Source organism: Saccoglossus kowalevskii, chromosome 17 (assembly GCF_978046115.1).
Source record: "Saccoglossus kowalevskii chromosome 17, keSacKowa6.1, whole genome shotgun sequence".
NCBI classification, from domain to species: Eukaryota; Metazoa; Hemichordata; class Enteropneusta; family Harrimaniidae; genus Saccoglossus; species Saccoglossus kowalevskii.
Window position 1 is genome coordinate 2,336,899 of NC_140657.1, and position 15,465 is coordinate 2,352,363.

General features: G+C 43.0%; 1 protein-coding gene across 2 annotated transcripts; it reads right to left on the reverse strand.

Moving 5' to 3' along the window:
- Positions 1-754: 754 nt before the first annotated feature.
- Positions 755-15,304, reverse strand: LOC100378378 (serine/threonine-protein phosphatase 2A activator-like). Of its 2 annotated transcripts, none has more exons than XM_002736279.3 (9): positions 15,198-15,304; positions 13,706-14,076; positions 13,064-13,189; positions 12,281-12,398; positions 12,022-12,121; positions 10,716-10,840; positions 10,126-10,226; positions 9,645-9,752; positions 755-1,155 (listed from the first exon to the last, which is right to left on the reverse strand). In XM_002736279.3, the coding sequence occupies exons 1-9, from the start codon at positions 15,226-15,228 to the stop codon at positions 1,084-1,086; spliced, it is 1,152 nt and encodes a 383-aa protein (XP_002736325.1). In that variant the 5' UTR covers positions 15,229-15,304; the 3' UTR covers positions 755-1,083. The 2 variants fall into 2 exon arrangements, with proteins under 2 accessions (XP_002736325.1, XP_085348576.1); XM_085492450.1 differs by having other exon boundaries at positions 13,706-14,097.
- Positions 15,305-15,465: the final 161 nt, after the last annotated feature.

Sequence of the window (15,465 nt, forward strand, 5' to 3'; positions counted from 1 at the left end):
TTCGAAAGTTGAACTTCAAATTGGCTGAAAGTTTAGAACATGATAGCATGCATGTTTCGGTGTCAAACATGCATATAAAAATAGTTGTCATGGCAACACAACTGTAAATATTCATTTTTGTGTTTTTCTACCAAATGCTCAAATTTCCTTATATTTTATACAATTTATCAATGTGAGTAGGTTATATGGATGATATATAACCAGTTGACCACAGAAAGGGGACAAAAAGTGTCATTTACTTTTAACAATTAAAATAATGATTTTTATTGTTTTGGGCAATATCTTCACTTTATGTGTATTTGTAACATTCTAATTCCCATTACTCCAATTATATACATGAGTAATATGCACACTGAAAATTAGACAAAATTTCCATCAGTATTTCTCATGTTATTCATTTTCTCAATTTTTCACAACAGTGGATATGATGTCACATTTTACCCACAATCCTTTGTTGGAGAATCAAGATGGCAAACTATATAATACTGATGAAAACATGAACCTCTCGAAATTGAAATTTTTTTACATTTGTGGAGGTCTTTCTTTAGGGAGCATTATTTTGTTAGGTTGACTCCCCCTTTAACTGCTTTCTTTCTTTCCTAATATAATTTAATGTTTTTGAAGGAAACAATACGTCTTATGAGTAACAAAATTGTTCAATAAGTTCAGCCAAATTTCATATTAAATAATTAAATTCATTTCAGTTTGCTAGTGTGAAAACAAATACACATATACAAATAATCAAAGACAGTCATTAAAACAAAAATCTTTTATTTTCTTAAACTGAGTGTCCAGCTAATGTGTACACCAGTAGCTATTTTCTGCAGACACAAAAGCTTTTTTTAAATATTTTCATCAAAAGCTGTTATAAAAAACACCAAGGAGACTGACAAGGTTATTTGGTTGAGAACAATGTTCAGTTTACAGAAGCCTTTATAGAAAGTGAGTTTTTGAAGTAGACACTAGCAAATGGTGTTACATTAGGTACGAGCCAGACACTGCTTTTCCCATATTTTCATCTGGCCCATCATTGTTTCACAAACTGCTTGGTTTTGTATCATGTGCTACCATATGGATTTCATATCAAGTTGCCAGCTGGATAGACATTAGTGTTCCAAATGTGAAGTGTTGCACTATGGGAAATTTGCTGAGGCACTGTCAAAGAGAAAGAAATACAAGTTGAGGTTAATGAGTGGTAGAAAATAGAAGGCTGGGAGTCTATTAATTGGTGATATTAAGATGCACACATCACAGCCCCTACAAGTAACCTCTACTGCTATCAAAGATTTTGGTTGAGTACACCATGGAGCTAAAAAAAGCAGAAAAGAGGACGCTATTTAATGCTAAAAATCTGACTTCTTGAAAATGAATGAAGGCGAAAAATTTTGATTAATTATGACAAGCTTTGCAGGATTAGAAACTGCACAATTCATACATACAAGTATGAACTTGTGAGATGAAACATAACAACTCCATCAAATTAGTCTGCAGGTAGTTTTAATGCAATGGCATATTTAGTAGCTTAGTAGTTTTATTGTTATAATACTAATTTTCATGTATTTTTTCTTCTATTCTTAGTTACATTTATTCAATGTTTTATTCGTGATTTTGGTGGATTGAACTGTACTTCAGTTTTGCTTTGTACCCGTACTAAACAATAACATTAGCTTATGTTTTTTCCTCATTCTATAATTATATGTTTTTAATGTGCTATTTGTGATATTAGTTGCGTGAAGTATTATTTCTGTTTTTCTTTTACAACCATAACATTATTTTCTGTAGTAGATTTTCGTGTTGAATAAAATTATTATTAATATTATTTAATCCCTGTTTTAAGCTGATTACTTAGCTTTGTTTTAGGCTGAATTAAACCAATTAAACAAAAGCCTTTCACGTCCACATTTTTGTTTATGCAAATTGTACAATTCATGATACTGCGAAACGGGAAAAAATATTTTACGGTGACTAAACACAAGCAGCCGGTCGGCTGAGATAGCTCCGCTGTTAGCAATGCACATTTCAATTAGGAACTGAAGATATCATTAGAAAATGAACAATATGTATAGTATCAAAGCAATAGGACTTGCTGTTTTCAACAAGAAGTCAAAAATATCACTTTTCACCAACAATGACAAAAATAATCATCAAAATTAGATAATTGAAAATATCACCACGAAATTAACAAATCTGAAAGAGGTCCACATATAGTACCTACATATGTAATATCAAAACAATTGGACTTGCGGTTTTTAACAAGAAGTCGAAAATATCACTTTTTACCAAAAATGACAAAAATATTCACCAAAATTAGAGAATTGAAGATATCATTACAAAATGAACAAATCTGAGAGAGGTCCACATATAGTACCTATATATGTGGTATCAAAACAATTGGACTTGCGGTTTTTAACAAGAAGTCGAAAATATCACTTTTTACCAAAAATGACAAAAATATTCATCAAAATTAGAGAATTGAAGATATCATCATGAAATGAACAAATCTAAGAGAGGTCTGCCCAAGGCACATATACACTAAGTATCAAAGCATTCAGGCTTGTAGTTTTCAAGAAGAAGTCGAAAAAGTAAAACATTGACACGGACGACGGACGATGACGGACAATCACTCATATGATAAGCTCCGCTTGACAAAGTCGACAGCAGAGCTAAAAATTACAGAAGAGATAAGAAACAATAGACTTAGGCGAGGGTTCTTCGAACCCGCCTATTCACATAGTTCATACCCACCATAGACTCCGGTCAGTCAAAATGACTATTTTGAACTGTAGGCATTAATCAGCGATTCTGCCGGTGACGGAGAGATAGAATCTAGGTCAGGGGAAGCCCCATGACCTCAAGATGCTTTTACCCCTTACGTCACGAACCCACGTGACCGAGGCCACATGGCAACGCCATAGGCAGCCGTCCATCACTCTGGTTCCTTTCTCTCCGCCTCGAGGACTTAGACCAACGCGACGGAAAGAGTGGGGAGGTTGGGGGGACCCGGAGTCTATGGTGGGTATGAACTATGTGAATAGGCGGGTTCGAAGAACCCTCGCCTAAATTCACTACGTTCAATTACCCACCATAGACTCCGGTCAGTCAAAATGACTATTTTGAACTGTAGGCAGAGTCAGACACCGATAGGTGGCGGGTTTTTCCGAGCAAACAGAAAAAAAAAAGAAGGAATGATGAAAGTCTTTTCCCCGTCCGGGATGAAAACAAACTCAAAAACCTAAGTTAAGACCCAAGAAGGGTGGTGTCTTACCTTGCCTGTGCTGTCCCCGAAGCAAGAAGCCAATGCTGCTGTGGTGACAGGGTTCGGTGCGCCCGAGAAAGCTGGACCCAAGCCGAATTCGGGGGTGATAAGCTTGAAGTAGGACCGAAACAGTTCGCATGAGGGCGTAGGTCGAAAGAAGCGAAAACCTGGGAGCTTCCAGGGAGTGCTAGTGGTACAGACAATCTGCCCGCAAGAATGCCGAGACTGACTTATTGCCTATGCGCAGGGGCCCCTGCAGTCGTACGGGCTGGGTCAGCAAACAAGGCCTGACCCGTTACGACGGGGCCTAACCTGAAGAGACCCTGCTCAATAGATTGGGTGTCTCTCAGGTAGTAGTTGATGAAGACGTTCTGTGTCCTCCAGAAGCCTGCCCTCAAAATGTGTTCGAGGGGGGCGCCTGACGCTAGCGCTAGTGAGTTAGCAATCGCACGGACCTCATGTGCTCGTACTTGGTGTCTCTGCAAGGTCTGTGTTGAGGAGGATAGTGTTCTATAGACCTCCAGTATAGTCGCAGTAATCCACCTGGAGATGGAAGTCGGGGAAGCCGGCTTATCTTGTTTGCCAGGGCCGTAACACAAAAACATGTGTTTGGTTCCCTGTCTGGAAAACCTGGTACGGTTCTCGTAGCAACTCAGCGCTCGGACCGGGCAGAGAAGCAATTCCTCCTGGTCCTCCGGACCGACAATATTTGACAGCCGGGGGATGACGATCGGCTGAGGATCGTGCCCTGGGATTTGGTTCTTGGCGAGAAACCCAATACGTGTCTTTAGTACAACTTGATTGTCCATAAAGGCGGCACAACCGTCCGCAAAGGACAGTGCGCCTAGCTCTGACCAGCGCCTACCTGAGGCGAGGGCCAGTAGGAAGACTGTTTTCCACGTCAAAAACTTGAGTGGTGCTGAAAAGAGGGGCTCAAAGGGAGGTCTGCTTAGGGCTGATAAAACAACCGACAGGTCCCAATCGGGCGGTTCCTTTGAACGGGCCCTGGGCCTCTGATTATGGAAAGCAGTAAACAGTCTCCTAATAATGGGACAATCGGCTAAACTTGACCCCAAAGAGTCTTCTATGGCAGGGGACAAGGCTGACCTGTAGCCAACGATCGCTGCGTAGGACAGACCCACTTCGTCAAACAAGTGGACAAAGAAGTCTGCTACCTGGTCGATAGAGGGATGGCATGGATCAATCTCCCTTCCACTACACCAACCGGTGTATGCTCGCCACTTCGAGTCGTAGGCAGCGTTGGTGGAATCCCTGTTCGCCCTGGCCAGGACGTTGGCAGCCCGCTTAGATAGACCTTTCGTCTGCGCGAGTCTACTGAGAGCCTTCATGCTTGTAAGTGGTACACTGCTGGGCTTGTTGGTAGTGTGCCGTCCGGCTGGGACAGTAAGTCCGGTATGTCCGGCAGTACTACCGGAGTTTCGACTATCATTTCCAACAGTAGCGGAAAGCAGGCCTTGGTCAGCCAATTGGGCGCCACCAGAGTTAATATGCAGGTGGGCTCTTGTCGAAGTTTCTCCAGTACCCGGTGAATTAGCGGGAAGGGAGGAAAGGCGTACGCATCCATGTGGGACCAGGGGATCGATAAGGCGTCCACAGCCCATGCTCCTGGTGTCGGCAGGAGTGTTACGTACATCGGGAGCTTGGCGTTCCGGGGTGCTGCGAACAGGTCTATCTTTGGACCGTCCCATAGCCGAAACAGCCTGGAGGCTACCCACTGGGGGATCTGCCACTCTGTGTTCTGGAGACGGAGTCGCCTCGAAAGGGCGTCTGCCAGACCATTTCTCACCCCTGGAAGGTGGTGTGCAGTTAGCTCCACATTGTATTCCAGGCACCAAAGGAGAATTTGCTCCGCTAGGACCGACAACGATGGGGAACACGTCCCCCTTCCTTGTTGATGTAGGAGACCACCGCTGTGTTGTCTGTGCGGAGCAGGACTCTGTGGTCTCAAACTTCGGGTCGAAAGTGTGAAAGTGCTAGGTGCAGTGCTTTCAGCTCGAGCCAGTTGATATGGTGGTCCAGAACCCATTGCGGGGGCCATATTCCTTGGGCTTGTTTGTCCAATAGATGCGCTCCCCAACCTTGGAGGGAGGCGTCTGTTACCAGAGTCATGGTTGTGACGAGTGGGTCCAAGGGGACCCCCTGTCTGAGGTTGGTCAGTGACGACCACCAGGACAGGGTTTCCTTTACTTGGTCCGGGATCGATACCCGTCTGTTTAGTTCCCGTAGGTGAGCTCGGTATTCCAATAACAAGCGTTGGACCGGGCGGCTGCGTAATGCGGCCTGGGGAACTACCCTTTGAACGGAGGTCATCATTCCGATGAGCCGCATTAGTTCTCGAAGAGACACTGAAGGTACGCTGACTAGGCGTTCTGCTAGGTTGCTTAGCGCTAGGCAACGCGCTAGAGATGGGCGAACCAGGCCTACTTCGGTGTCGAACTCCATGCCCAGAAACACCAACTGTTGCGTCGGGTCGGTATGGGACTTTTTCTGATTTACTAACAAGCCCAACTGGTGAAGTAAATCCTGTGTAAGCCTTACATGTCTGGCTAATAACCCCTTGTCTGGGTTGTGTATCAACCAGTCGTCTAGGTACGGATTGATGTGTACCGACATTTGGTGGAGCAGCAGCACTACCTGATTCATCACTCTGGTGAATACGTAGGGCGCTGTGGATAACCCGAAGGGGAGCACCCGAAATTCGAATACTTGGCCCAGATGAGCGAATCGAAGGAGAGGGCAACTCGCTGGGAGCATTGGTATGTGCAGGTAAGCATCGCATAAGTCTAAAGAGGCTAGCCAGTCCAGCCGGTGGATGGAGAGTAGGACACTGGATGGTGTCTCCATGCGGAACCGATCGAGAAGCACATACTGGTTTAGTCTGCTTAGGTCCAGAACCGGACGCCAGCCGCCTGTAGATTTTGGTACTACGAATACATTTGAGTAGAAGCCTGGACTTAGTGCCGGCCGAACTATTCTGTGTATGGCGCCCTTTCTTAGCAAACTGTCTACTTCCTGTCTGATTGCTTCTGCCTTGCAGGGGTCCCCTGGCAGTGCCCCCAACGGGGGGGACACTGACAGGGGCGGAGGAGATGTCAGTGGTATTCTGTAACCGTGTGTGACCACCTGGAGCGTCCAGGGATCAGTTACCCGCTGCCTCCAAGCCGGAATGCACCGGTGCAATCTGTGTGCAACAGGGATCTGTGGCCATGGGTTCAACGGTTGCAAGCAGGGGGGAGGGGGGGGGTGTTCTCCTCTACCGTGAGGTGAGCCTCCCCGTAGATCACTGGGGTTACTAAGCTGTAGCCTGATCTCTTGCCGAACACAGGCCCATCCCCCCCGTCGCAGAGGTAAGCGTCAAACATGCTTACCCCGCTGCCGGGGATGATGACCGCCCGAGGAGGAGGAGGAGCCACCACCTGGTCCCCTCTTTCCTGGGGGCGCGCCGCTACCCTTCCCTCCCGCGGATGGGTACGAGCGCTTGCCTCCTGGCTGACTCTGTTTAGCGGAGCTAGTCCTAGAGCGTTGTGCTTTCTGTGCCTGGGGCGCCCTCCGTTTACTCTTGGCAGCGGCCAACTGGCTAGCGGATTCGACTTGGACCATCTGGTTTGTTACACCCCGAAGCTCTGCGACTGCCCCCGCTATCTCCCCATCAAAGAGGGTGGAGGATCTCCATTCTGCGTAACTGAGGCGGTGACGTACCCCCTGACTCAGTTCGCCGGCGAAAACACACGCGTCTAAAACCGCATCTCGCTGCACAGTAGTAGCCCCGGCCAAGAGAGCCATATGACACTGGAGGATATCGCACATAGCCGTACGGTGGCCTACCATTAACTGTGTTGCCTGCTCTAGGAGGCGAGTGCGTTCTGCATCTGAGGTCTCAGAGTCCTGGGCGCGCACAAGAATGCGCTCCAGTGTGGCGCCCACAAATTCAAGGAAATTTATTGGTCGCAACTCCGCTCTCAGAGCATGTTGGATAGTCTCAGAATGAGTCGATGAGAATGACCATGGAACGCGGCCATCCCCCTTCACCCGGCTGGCAAAACAGAAGTTTGTGGTACCGGGGTCCGGGGAAGGAGCCTTGGGGTCCGGTCGGGGACTTCTGGTTTTGAATCCGAGATTGCCCCGATGGGGTAGCGTTTAGTCCAGCGAAAGGAGTTATGCAACAGATTACCCAAGCCCGGGGCTTTCGGCGTTACTTCCTCCGCGGCTGACCAACGACCGCCCCTCAACACCGTCTGCGCGCCGTCCCCCACGCTCAGCGCTCGGCTGGACCAGGGGAGACGTGCGGCTGGGGTCAATCTGGATCCCGCCGCCTGTGAGCGTAGAAGCGACCGTAAGCGGCTGCTTTAGGATCGAGGGTGGGGGAATATACATACATAGCGTCACCTGGACTGATAATATTCCGCATCACCCCAACGGCGTGGCTCACTGAGTCATTACGCAATGTGGACTCTGAGGGACCGCCCGAGGTACCCACTGCATCCGACGCGAGTGAACTGCCACCCCTCAGCCTAAATATGTGGGCGAGAGCGTGTTCAAGAGTGCGTCTCATGACAGGGTCGGTTCCCTCTGGGAACGCCTGTGGGTCGGCGAGAAGGGAGTCGAAACCCACAGCGGAACTCGGACTTGAGGGTAAATTAACCAGTCCGGCACCGCGCGGTGAACCCTGGCTGGTTGAAAGCGGGGGGGAGGTACAAAGTATGTCCTGACCCGAACGCCCTGCCCCGAAAACGGAGTCCTGGCTACCAGCGTCCCCGTTGGTGATACGTGTCTGAGGTTCCCGAGGGGACCTGCTGCCACTAGCCTGCGCCTCGGCCTCCCCCGAATCAGCGGGGGGGGGGGGGGGTTTACGGCTGGGAACGGGGGGTTCCCTGGAAGAGACGTGTTTAGAATGCGAACGGTGCTTTCTGTGTTTCTTCCTATTTGCCGGCTGAGAGGCCGCAGTGGAGACAGCTCGCTCCGCCTGCAGGTGATCTACTCTGCCTGCCAAGGACGCAATTTGCCCTGACAGTCCTTCGACCAATGCCCTCATTTCAGTGGCAAAACCGGCGGCGCGAGGATGGGTCCACAACGGGACCCAGCGCGGGCCCCATAGGAGGAAAGACCTCCAGGGGCACAGCCTCGCTGTTGCCGGTAAAGTTGGGAAACCCACTGCCTGTAAAAAACAGACTGTGTAGATGCCCTCCGATCAGCGGGGGGAGACCGAAAAAAAATCGGCACCCCCACTATCAGGCCCTTTGCTTGGTATCCCGGTATGAGAACCGGTAACCGAGCGCGAGGACTTGTCATTCATGCCAACGCACAACTCACTCATACCCATGCCGGTAGCACTTGCCGCGCGACCTTTTCGCGAACGAGCGACGCGGTCAGTCTCAGCTATTTTGACATGCTGCTGGAACGATTCCCAGGCTTCCGAAACCCAGTGATTACACAAATTCTCTGGGCAAACACCCGAACCCCGAACGCACGTAAAGCAACGGTAACACTTTGAATGCGGATTCCATTCCTGCAATGGCTGCGTACACTCAGTACAAACTCGCCTCAAAAACTGAGGAGACAAAAACCGGCGGTGAGCCTCTGGCGTTGCCAGTGCATCTGTCCATTTCTAAACACATTAAAAATAAAAGACGACAAGCATGAGGGAAAAGTATTACAGTTGTAAAAGGTGCCGCCATGAAATCAACATGTGACTACGTGGTGGCGCCCGGGTTTGATTTCTTTGCTGTGAAAAAGCATAACACACAAAGGGGGAAAACGACATGAGGGTAAAACGACAAGAAAAACTTATCCTACCAGCTAGAATGTTGGATGCCGCGGCTGCGGCGACGACCCACGCTAGAAACCCGGACAGGAAAAAAGCAACAAAGCCAGGCAGAGCCGCTCAGAATCATTCCCCGACGAGGCGGAGAGAAACAAAGAGTGATGGACGGCTGCCTATGGCGTTGCCATGTGGCCTCGGTCACGTGGGTTCGTGAAGTAAGGGGTAAAAGAATCTTGAGGTCATGGGGCTTCCCCTGACCTAGATTCTATCTCTCCGTCAAGGGCAGAATCGCTGATTAATGCCTACAGTTCAAAATAGTCATTTTGACTGACCGGAGTCTATGGTGGGTAATTGAACGTAGTGAATATGTAAATGTTTTCTATCCAGTGACATCAGCGGCCATTTCACAGCCTCTGACAATGGGAACAATACAGTCTTGAGTGTGTCCAGAGCAAAGTCATGGTAGATGCTTGTCTGTATCTCAGGATATTAATGTGGGAAGAGGTGGGTACTCAAAGCAACTTAATGGCATGTGAAAACCACCAAAGATATATCTAATAAACACAACTGAACATAAAATATACCAATTTCTCTCATACCACTTACCTCAGCTTTGTACATTTTGATAAGACCAGAATTCACCTTAGCCCAATGTGGTACACCACTGATACCCCATAGTGTATTTGAATGTTCACCAAAGGGACCAGTTTTCATCTACAAGAAATAAACAATGAAAAGAGAAATAAACTGAGAAACAACTGAAAAATCAAAACAAATAAACTTCCTTGGGACATTCTTTACTTTTTGAGTGTCACCATTTCTAACATATTTTTCATTCTCCCAGTCTCTCCAAAATTTGATTAAGAAAAGCTTGTACATGTACATGGCCTTCTAGTTTTCACATTGTGTTTCTGGTAGCGGAAGGGACATTAATGAAACCTTTGTTCTATATTTGGTCTTGTCAGCAGTGCTATGTCAATCAGTCACTGAGCACACATGGAAAAAGTGTTTCCTCTTACACTATGTCGAGTGAAGATTTATTCCCTATGTCTGACCTCATGACTGCAAGTATGAATTTAATACTCACCAATAAAATGAATTTTATACAGGCAAACAATATATACTGTTTATGAAAGCTCTCCGCATAGTCTGGATTTGGTAAACTTTTTGGTGTAATCCGTTTATGATCTAACAGAAGAAATGATAAGTTTACACAGGGATTTTCAGTATGTGATAACGGATCCTGCAAATTTTTGCAAATTTTACAAATCAGTAAAAATTGCAAAATTTTTTAGCAGTAAGAATTACTTTGCTGTGATATGACACTAACTGTCAATGAATTTTGTGAAATTTTGTCTTTATGTATATGCAAGTTAAAGATAAAGTCAAGAAAACAGTACTACAAGTACAAATCAACTATGAAACAATCCTGAACAACAAAATTTATATATGTTGCACTTGTAATCTTGTTGCAGTGTTCCGGAGAATCTCTCTCAACTAGCCCAAGGTACCATTTCCTGAGTTTTTTTGGCCGAGAGTTTTTGATTGATGGTTGCCAGGCAGTGAAAATACCCAGATAATACACTGAGAACTGGTCAAGTTAGAAGGAAGATATGAAAGTGGATGATACAAAGACGTAATCCATTGTAAATCAATGAACAATAACGTTGGCTTTACCTATGAGTTGAGAACTACCCCAGATATACGGTAAGAATTGGAAATCATCTAAACCCCATACACCTTGACTGCCAGCAGGTTCCATTCTATACACAGTCTGTAGTTTTCGTGTTATCTCTAAGTACCTATAAAGTAGGACAGAGTGCAGTGATAACCAAAATCTGATTAATTTGCAATGTCAGTATAGAGGTTTCAATAATTTTAATTCTGCTTACTACTGAACATTGCCTCTTATTACATCTGATCAAATGACAAATCAATAACATTCAGGCACCTCTTCTCAGATAAATTCAGTCATACAAAACACCTTATTCATTATAACTATCAATGTTTCACTCTCATTGGCTGCATAACTATCAATGTTTCACTCTCATTGGCTGCATAACTATCAATGCTTTACTCTCATTGACTGCCTAACTATCAATGTTTCACTCTCATTGGCTGCCTAACTATCAATGTTTCACTCTCATTGGCTGCCTAACTATCAATGTTTCACTCTCATTGGCTGCCTAACTATCAATGTTTCACTCTCATTGGCTGCATAACTATCAATGTTTCACTCTCATTGGCTGCCTAACTATCAATGTTTCACTCTCATTGTCTGCCTAACTATCAATGTTTCACTCTCATTGGCTGCATAACTATCAATGTTTCACTCTCATTGGCTGCCTAACTATCAATGCTTTACTCTCATTGGCTGCCTAACTATCAATGTTTCACTCTCATTGGCTGCCTAACTATCAATGTTTCACTCTCATTGGCTGCCTAACTATCAATGTTTCACTCTCATTGGCTGCCTAACTATCAATGTTTCACTCTCATTGGCTGCCTAACTATCAATGTTTCACTCTTATTGGCTGCCTAACTATCAATGTTTCACTCTCATTGGCTGCCTAACTATCAATGCTTCACTCTCATTGGCTGTCCAACTATCAATGCTTTACTCTCATTGGCTGCCTTTCCAAAAAAATTACTGTGAACGCATTAATTATTTACTGGGTTTTAATTTTGCTATTTTCGCTGATAAAACATGTTCACTGAAATAAATCAACATGTAAAATAACAATTTATTGTTTTCTTGCCAATTTTGTGAACCAAAAACCCAGTGACTATGCTCAAAACAAAGAATAGTGAAATTCAATGCCAGTGATAATAAACACACAAACCACAATAGTTATTAATAAGTCTGTTGCTTGCTATATAGTTTTTGTATTTGTACTCATTTATTATTTAATTAATCACATGCAATGAATACTGCATATTATGTTCTTAGAAACAAACACTATTATCGTAATATCAAACTTACCTTGTGAACACTTTATGAACCACAGCAACATTGTCTCTTTCATTTAGAATTCTCAGTTTATATAAACAACACAGAAATACTGCAAAGTTCATTTCATGGCCTGTAAAGCACACAATCAGTCACATCAAGATATTGCTGCATTGTGATTGGAAGATATATTTGAATTTAAATGAATACGTAGGATTAGACTCAAAACAAGGTGAATGATGCCAGGCAATAGACAGTAAGATTATAAATAAACATGCTTTATTCAAATTACCTGTGCCATAGTCTATGCGAGTATAATTGCCAAAACCGTCCAATATATACATCTTCAATTCAATTACAGCCTCTTGATAATGTGCTGGTAACAATGGTTTTATTAACGAATCCACATTCTGTTAGAAAAAAATTAAACATCTGGTTAATTCATGATATGAAAATTCATTAATTTTTGTATTTATTCTGTCCATGATATTTTATATTTACAACATGCATGTTATGTTCTCTAAGGTGTGTCTCAAGGTGTTATCAATTTTAACTCTTCCATAGTAACTGGTGTGTCTCATTTTAACCCCTCCCTGCTAACTCTCTCCAGAGGGCATCTCATTTTAATTCCTCCATCATGGCTGGTAACTCTCCCCAGAGGGCATCTCATTTTAATTCCTCCCTGCTAACTCTCTCCAGAGGGAATCTCATTTTAATGCTTCCATCATGGATGGTAACTCCCCAGGGGCATCTCATTTTAATCCCTCCCTGCTAACTCTCTCCAGAGGGCATCTCATTTTAATGCCTCCATGGCTGGTAATTCTCCCCAGGGGATGTCTAATTTTAACCCCTCTCTAGTAACTTACTTGAGGGTGTGTGTTATTTTAACCCCTCCCTGGTTCTTCTCTTTGGGGTACGTCTTATTTTAGCCTGTCCTCGGTCACTCTCCCCAGGGTATGTCTCATTTTAACTCCCCCTCGGTACCTCTCCCCAAGCTGTGTGTCATTTTAACCCCTCCCTGACCACATTTACTAGTTTACAGTTGGATCTGTAATGTAGGATCTGTACAACATACCTCACTCATCCTGTTAAACCAATCTCTGAATGCTTTATTTCCAAATCTTTGAGGTTGATCAATCGGCGGGATTTCGTCTATCCATTTATCTAACATGTTTAACATTTCAACTAATTTCTGACATGTCTGAAGAATAAAATAAATAAGTCAATAAATAAAACATCATATCATATTAAATACAACTATCTCTTAAAATAACACACATTACATGCCTGCAAATTTGATATGTGGTTTAGCATAATAAGAACATACTAGGTAATTTGCGGGTTCAGTGCATACATTTGTATGGCTAACAGAACTTTTCACTTGTTGCGTGAAATCGAATGTAAAAAAGGAAGACAAACTAAGGTCATAGCGTTGTAGTGACGTCAAATCATCGCTTGGGATTTGGCAAACATGAAAGTATTTTAGAGGTATATCCATAACTAGGAATTTGCATGGACACTAGCAAATTAGACAAAGATGAGTGCTAGCATATTTTTCACAGGCTCCAACCTTTTGTATTAGCATTCTAAAAATAAATTATGTTTTTCTTGTCTCGTGATCATATCACAATTCATATGACTACAAATGTGATCTTCATCATATATCATACTAGTTATCTCATAAACCCTTGATAACATGGACAATGATTTTACATACCTCAGATACCTCGCATTCATCTGTTAGTTTTTTGCTTTTCACGCTCTCATTCAGCGTAAGAACGAATCCTATATAATCGCTATATGCTTGAGATTTCTCCCATCGCGGAATGTCCATTTGAGTTTTTATTAGTTTCTCTGGAGTTACAAATTTGTGGGGAGTATCACTCGTCCCACTATCAATATCAGAAGTATTTTCTGTGCAGCTTTCCTCAGTTGTGATGCCAGCTTTTTGTTCCTTGATACATTGTTCATTATTCCCCAAATCCTCTTTATTCTCTGGCAATTTATTTTCAGTTGTCTTTTTCAACCCAGTATCAGGTTCAACTTTAGTTTCAACAAGTTGTTCTGCTGCACATTTTTCTGCCATCCCTGAAAAATTAATATACCAGTCTATAAAAAAAGAGAGAAAATTTTGCTGATTGGTGGCCATTGGTGACATACTTTCTGTGTATTGTTCTGTCTACAACAATTTCACAGACATGGCTGAGAAAATAAATTATACTATAATTATAAAATAATTTTTCCTAACAAGGAGCAACATTTTGCAAATTTGTATGTACTCTTTTATGATTTCTTTTTTTTTTTATTTTCCAATTGAAAAATTATGCAGGTTAATTGATTAAATATTCAAATTAAAACTTGTCTACCTCTCTGAAGGGATTGAAAATAATATACCATCATGTAGAAAATGTCAAAATTAGGGTGTAATGCTTTGGGGAAATCAGTCATGTGGATACCACTCATTTTACTTGCTCATTTATTTGTTCACCCAGCAAAATATCAAAAACTTGTGTAGTGCTCGAGTTAGCTTTGTCCATTTCTGTCCAATCAGCACATCGATGAAGGCAGTGCAAATGAAAGTTTTGATGCTAGTTCATTGGCCAGTTTGAATTTGTAAATATTTGTAAAAATGAAGAAATTTGTGTTTACTGATAGTAAAAAAATTTAATTTCATGTAAACAAACAATATGTTGTACACAAAATTATTGTAAACATCGAATGGACCCAAATGTTGTAGTGAAGACCACCACTCTTCAAGTTTACACAAGAACTGAGTATGCAAATCAACCTAATATGCAGGATTCTGTACTCAAAATCTTGTTCCCATGACAGCAGTATATTATGCAATTGATACAAAATGGTACTATCAGAAATCTCACTCCACTTAAGAACCAACTTTAGCAGTAATCCCAGCATTGCATACTTTTTTTTTATTTTCGATTTACCAAATATGAGAGTTAAAAGGTTTCCTGGCAATATGGTTGGTCCTAAAATGAACTTGTGATATCTTATTAATAACATCATGGAATAAGAAATATTGTTTACATCTATGAGGACAAGATAACAGAAATTGTCGATAATTGTCAAATTCATAACTAATATCAGAGGTACCTCTGCTAATATATAATATTCCAGGAATAAATTATGAGTAATTTTCAAGAGTTGTAGTCTAGTTTATATGTTGTGTGGATGTGTTCAACATTACATACCTATCGTTTCATCAGTGTGCGTTTCGGCCATTTTTATAGACTTTGACCGCTGATCAATCAATGTTAGACAAGGTACGATAATAATATAGTTTTTCTTATACGCATGCGTCATAACACTTGACCTCAACAAGAGCCCTACATTATTTCACTATTTTCTTCAACTCTATTATTTAAATAATTTATTACCGTAACCTACTGTACATTGATATGCCTTTATTATTCAACAACAAATAATTATTTGAATGTTGAAATCTCTGCTTATTACTAT

What these genes read in the sequence shown, in the direction of transcription:
- LOC100378378 (XM_085492450.1), bottom strand. Translation starts at nt 15,228, where the DNA reads ATGGCCGAAACGCACACTGATGAAACGATAG. An exon ending in GGTTTAACAGGATGAGTGAG is followed by an intron (nt 12,399 to 13,063) that starts GTATGTTGTACA and finishes TTTTTCTAACAG; the next exon opens with AATGTGGATTCGTTAATAAA. An exon ending in TCAAAATGTACAAAGCTGAG is followed by an intron (nt 1,156 to 9,644) that starts GTAAGTGGTATG and finishes TCTCTTTGACAG; the next exon opens with TGCCTCAGCAAATTTCCCAT.